We start from the raw sequence: 6,000 nt of genomic DNA, 5'->3' as shown, positions 1-6,000 counted from the left end.
TGGAAGTCCAAGGTAGCCGTTCTGCTGACCCCCCTCCTTACTTCTCCAAGAATCAAAAACTCTATCATTTTGTGATCGCTGTGCCCAAGATGGCCTCCAACCGTCACATCACCCACAAGTCCTTCTCTGTTCACAAACAATAGGTCCAGCGGGCACCTTCCCTAGTTGGCTCCCTCACCAGCTGTGTCAGGAAGCGATCTGCCACACACTCCAGGAACCTCCTAGACTGTTTCCTGTCTGCTGTATTGTATTTCCAGCAGACACTTGGTAAGTTGAAGTCCGCCCATGAGAACAAGGGCTAGCGATTGTGAGACTTCTCCCAGCTGCTTATAGAATATTTTATTTGCCTCTTCATCCTGGTTGGGTGCTCTATAACAGACTCGTACCATGATACCTGCCTTGTTGGCCTTCCCCCTGATTCTTACCCATAAATACTCAACCCTATCCTCACCATCATTAAGCTCTCATCATTAAGATAACAAAAACACTCTGATCCCATTAAAACAGATAATTGGCTCAACTCCTAAGTTTGGGGTTTTTTCTCCCAAAAGCACAGGTTTATCCTTCAAAGTCTCCTGGACAGAGCAAGTTTAGGCTGTTTCTCTGTGGTGTATGCTACTTCATTCCTTGAGATTCAGTGCATTTAAGTTAATTATCTCTCAGGTGTTTTCCTCTTTTCCCCTTCTTTTTCTTAAAAAAAAAAATTTCCTAAACGTTGTTTCCTGAAAAAATTCCCTAGGAGAAGGTGAGCACTACTTAAGCAGATGAGGACGGGGCAGGGGGGAGGGAGAGAGGGAGAGAGGCTGAGCTGGATTTTCCCAGTGCCAGTATTGCAAACTGGGGCAGAACCTCATACTGTCATTCCTTTTTATTTTCCATTTTTTCTCTTCTCTGGTGTAATAGATAATAACACAGGGAGCAGCAGGGATAATACATTCGTAGGTGGCTGCTGGATTTTCAAATGGTTTCTTACCAATATGTTCTCTGTAGGCAGAGCAGAGACCTGACACAGAACTGAAAGCAGATGATGCACACTTTTTACAGCTGGAAGCTTGCAGAGCGAAATCACTTCATGGGAAATCTTTATTAGTGAATCTTACAAGCGCAATTTTTCAAAAAGGGAACTGAAGATGGCTTAGGCAGCTGTCCAAGAGTGTCAGCAGATGCTTTTGGTTTTGTTGCCCAGGTGTGTTGCTAGCCTCCCATTTTTTTCCTGGTTTGCTTCGACTTCCGGGATTTCAGAATAGTATAGTTTGCATACAATGTGTACTGTTCTGAGAGGAGAGGGACATAGAATGCCCGCAGCAGCTTTGAGGACCTGAAACCAGAAAGGAAAAACAAATCATCCTTAAAGTGCTCATTAGCCGGTATGTTCAAAACAATACAAATGAGGCTTTGCAAAAGATTTGGACTGGTGAGTCAGTGACATGAGGAATGCTAATGGTTCAGGCATATGAAGCCCAGTCCCATTTTCTCCTTGTTGGTGGGACCAAAGCTGGTTTGTGCCAGCATCACCAGTTTAAGAGCAGCAGCCTGCCCAGTTCTTCAGAATGCCCACTATCCATTCCAGTAGGATTAAGGGAGAGAGAGGGCAGGAAGGTGTTGTAATTATTGAAAGAAACTTAGATCCGGGATATCACTGTCCAAAAAACAGACAGTACAGCCCTGTGGGCCCTTTGGTATCATACAGACAGGCAGGCCTCCTGTTCCTCAGGGTACACTATGGAGGTGAAAGATAGCAAGGCTGCATTTAGCTCCTGGCATCTCCTCTTTTCTATCTAATCTTTCTGGCTGCCTATTCCTCCACGCATGTCTGAAGGGCAGCCAGAAGCTTTGATGGGCACTGGCATTTTGAGTTTTGCTCTGGTGCTGATCTTCTATTGAGGGTATTGAATTAAAGAGGGATGGACTGCTCTAGAGCCTACAAGGCAGTTTGCTGCAGGCTGCCAGCATTCACTCCATGCCCTGCTAGTGCTGGGAGCTGGCATTTCACAGCACTTTGCAACAATTGGACCAATCGAGTACTCAAGCATAGAAGGTTTAATGGCTGCATCAAATTAGTACCTTTTGTTTGGTTGCTAATTGCTGGAGCTGTCCTAGCTGAGTACATTTTAAACGCATGTATTCTCTTATTGAGCAAACTAATAGTAAATTCCAGGTTTAAATGTGAAGTGGACAAATATAATGTCCTTCAGCAGCAGCACTGAACCTTGCTTAGAAGCTTCAAAAATTTGAGCAACTTATTGAAATCAGGGCTGGGGCAGAGTCTTGTTTCCTCATCATTGAAACTTATCTCTTTACCTCTTTCAGATCAACTTGTTGGTAAACCATCAACCCTTGACATAAGTCTAACTCCATCCACATAAAGCTTGGAAAAGCAGCAGCAGCACTCAGATTCGATTTGCAGCATGCTAAGTAGTCAGGGATGGTACACAGATTCAGCAGGTACTCGCTGGTCACTGCAATTCACACAGCTTTGCTGGTAACACAGCCAAGGTTCTGGACATCCAATTCAAGTCACTTTTTCAGAAGAAAGATGAATTGTGTTTTGTTTGCTTATTGTAAGGCAGCACTGGATATCTTTCAAAAATGCAGTCTCAAAAAACAATGGCAGGAACTACCACTGTGAACTACATCTCCCCAGAGGCTCCCAGGGTTCTTAGACAGCCTTACTGGAATTCATCTGAGAACAAGCAGCTCCTGATCTCCTGCAACTTGGAGTAAAACACTGTCCAGGAAAAGACTGGTGATATCTACTTGCATTGGCATAGCACCACTCAGCAGCAGGGTCCCGCTACATAAGATGCCATACAAGCACAAAGCAAGGCCTTTTTCAGCTGAAACGTTCCCTCTTTAGACAGACAAAGTGACAGACAAAGCAGTATTCTTCCCACACTGGAGAGGGGAAACTGAGGCAGAAAGTATTGTCTACCCTCAGAGAGACTGAGCAAGTCTGAATTCCTAAAATTTACAAGTCCCACTTCTAACTGTGAGACTCTGCCTCCTTTCAGCAGCCAGCATCTTGTAAACCTGCTTTTTGCCAAGTGCTCAGTTTGTGCTTTAGGATATAAAAATGCTGATTGCTTTACTTCGAAGAACAAAAAGCTCAGTGATAATACTTAGGCCCTTTACAAATTGTAAAGCACCCAGCAAAGTTCCTAAATAAAAGAATCACTGGAAATGGTTGCTCTTTGTGAATTCCTGAGGTGCTGGAATCGGGAACATGTTCAAAGCAGAATCTCTTAGTAGCAAATAACTAGGCAGAAGATGGTAATTTTGGTGTATTCTGAACAAGGAACATTTTTTGCAGCTGTCATTTCCTTGTGCCTGGAAATTGGAGGTCAGCCCTCCCTCCAGTCTCTAGAAGCAAAGGCATCCCTTTGAAAACAAGTGATTGATTTTCCTCCTCCATCTCTTGTGGCTAATGAACATCATGTCATTGCTGAACTTATTCTGGCATCTCCTCCTCTGAGCCTGACAACCCACCATTGCTACCATGGCTGCTCTCTGTGAATGGTGCAGTTTCACTTCAATTCCCTTTAGCAAAGAAAAAGAAAAGAAAGAAAAACAAGAAAAGCAACTGTGTTCAAGCTGCTTGGGACACTGTTTAAAACAAGGAAAATGAAAAATAAGGTTGAGTACCAGCTTGCTGCTACATTGTAAGAAAGGGACAGAAACTAGCACAATTCCCCAGAGCTCAGGGTGTGTGCTTGGGTTAAGATGAAGTAATTTGTTGAATTAGCCTTGGTGGTTTAGCTCAGGGGCAGAGACGAAGGCAGCACCTTCAGCTGATGGCTGAGGTCCCGAGTATACAGTCTGTAGCACTGAAAATGCTTTCAGTCACTCAGTCCAGACGTAGAGCTGACAGCAGTCAGACAACAGCATCCAGTTCACATCCTCCCCTTGACGTGGATGCATCTACACACTGACAGCCTGCCCAGGCCAGCACTGTACAACACAGTGGGCACCCAGTAATGGTGGGTCTGATCGCTGGAGCAACAGAACTAAGCACCTGTGTTTACCCTCAGTGCAGGTGCCTCTTACAGCTCTGCAGAAACACTGCTATCCTGTCTGTACTTCCTCTTCTTTATAACTTTTGTGAGAAACACTCCCTATACCTTTTACTTGTTGGTATTCTGAAATATAGGCCCAATGCAGCTCACATGGTTGTGTTCACATGGTCTTTGTGACATATGTTCAGAATGTACAGGATTCAGCTTTGCTTTCTAGAACAAAAGGATATTTCAGGAGCTGGTAGTAGCAAAAATCTCCTCCCAAATAAGCCAGCTCGGTGTAACCATCCTGAGCTTGCAGACAGCCTGAAACAACAACTCTGAGCAATGAAAGCTCTCCACATGCTCTTAATTTTGCTGGCAACTAAGCCCTTATTAGCAGTAGTTTAAATGTCAGTGTTCACTGTTTCACAGTTTATATCAGCAGTGAAACAGGGGGAGAAAATACCGTTGGTAAAAAGAAGATCAAAAAAGGAGAGGCAGGAATGACTGATGGAAAAAAATACCGAGGGTGGGAAATGACGAGAAATGCAGAGCAGAAAGATAGCTGCTCTTCCCACCAGTGGATGTCATACATAATGCCAAGGCACTCATGACAAAAAACAATACAGTGAATTGGTGTATAAAGGCCACAGCTGATCTACATTCCTGTACTCCTCCCCCAAAAAAGAAGTACGTGCTCCAAGAATGGAGAGCTGTAAATGTCATTTAGCCAGAGGGGACCCCAAAAGTAAAGTTCACTCTGCTCTTCAAGGTGAAATGATGTATTACTTAAACTGTCAAGTCCACAAGGTGTCCTTGGTTTCCACCAGGTGTTAGCTAGTCAGGCTGCTGGTGCCATAGCAAAATGACTCTTCACTAACAAGAGTTATAAAGTTGAAAAGGGAACAGTTTACATTTGTTCCAGCTACCCAGTCTAAAGACACAGGTTAAAAAAAAGGCAACAGAAAATAAAAGAGGCATCTTAAAAATAACAACATTTATGTGCTCAGAGAATCACATCTCAGATATAAAAACATGAAACCCTGAATATGGCATGGTAAATGGTAGCACCAACGTATCTGCTCCACAGCATATAAGAGCTTGCATTTATTCAGCAGCAACTTTCTCACTGAAAAAAGACTCAGACTGGACACAACTACAAGGCTGCTCTCTCTGCTGCTGGTAACTACACAGTAGCAAAGCCCTAGATGCCTGCTCTCATCAGCAGCCATGAGAGAACCATGGCTGCTGATGCACCTACAGCTCAGGAAGTCATGACAGAGCTTTAAATTCAGACAGGGAACCTTTACCTCCTGTCACCTCACTCTGTCAGGCTCAGCAACCTCAGACAACAGATGGCACATGGAAAGGGTTGGGATGACAGATGACAGTGAATATCTATAATGTTCTATTTGCATTTGCTTCTAAATTTGTCCCCCAGAGACTGTGAGTGTGTGTAGCCTTAATCAGCATAGAGCTCCCAAGCAGCATGTTGGTAGCAAGATCAAGGCCATAATCACTCCAAGCTGGGAAGCCAAGGGTCTAGTGCAATGCTGCTGGAACACTGATGCAGCAAGGCTCTTTCAGTGGTGGGCTCCAGGCCGGAGCCAGGCAACAGCCAAATTCTGCCCAGCTCTTGCTGTGCTCCAGACAAGGGAGGTATCGCATATTCTGGGGGTGGGGGTCTGAATTCCTTTCCAGTTTTTTGGTTTCTAGGGCAGTGACTGCTGCAGCACCCAGAGCAGCTCCTAGTTAGGACAGAGGTGCACAGTTACCAGTACACCCAGCAGAGCTAGAACCACAGTACCATTTGGTGCTAAGCGTATTTGTGTAAATTATCTATTGGACTTCAGGAGAAAGCAACTCAACAGTCCTGTTCTACTAATGCCAGTGGAGGCTCTTCTGGAATGGAAGCAAGGACTGCTAAGTGAAGATGTTCAAGTCCCCCCTCCCAAGCTCATAGACTGACATGGAATGGAAGCAGTTAGATACATGTAGTGGTAGG

At 44.5% G+C, this 6,000-nt stretch overlaps 1 protein-coding gene across 3 annotated transcripts in view; it reads right to left on the bottom strand.

Annotated features, from left to right (window-relative positions):
* Positions 1–1,065: 1,065 nt before the first annotated feature.
* Positions 1,066–6,000, bottom strand: part of ALG9 (ALG9 alpha-1,2-mannosyltransferase) — a 33,313-nt gene continuing 28,378 nt past the window's right edge. For all 3 annotated transcript variants that reach the window (XM_075521240.1, XM_075521238.1, XM_075521239.1), the window contains one exon: positions 1,066–1,318. In XM_075521240.1, coding sequence (XP_075377355.1) covers positions 1,195–1,318 — 124 coding nt within the window. In that variant the 3' untranslated portion in view covers positions 1,066–1,194. The remainder of the gene's footprint in view (positions 1,319–6,000) is intronic.

The sequence above is a fragment of the Mycteria americana genome, chromosome 19 (assembly GCF_035582795.1).
Source record: "Mycteria americana isolate JAX WOST 10 ecotype Jacksonville Zoo and Gardens chromosome 19, USCA_MyAme_1.0, whole genome shotgun sequence".
Lineage (NCBI taxonomy): Eukaryota > Metazoa > Chordata > Aves > Ciconiiformes > Ciconiidae > Mycteria > Mycteria americana.
Note: the sequence above shows the minus strand (reverse complement) of the source record. Positions and strands in the feature narration are given on the sequence as shown.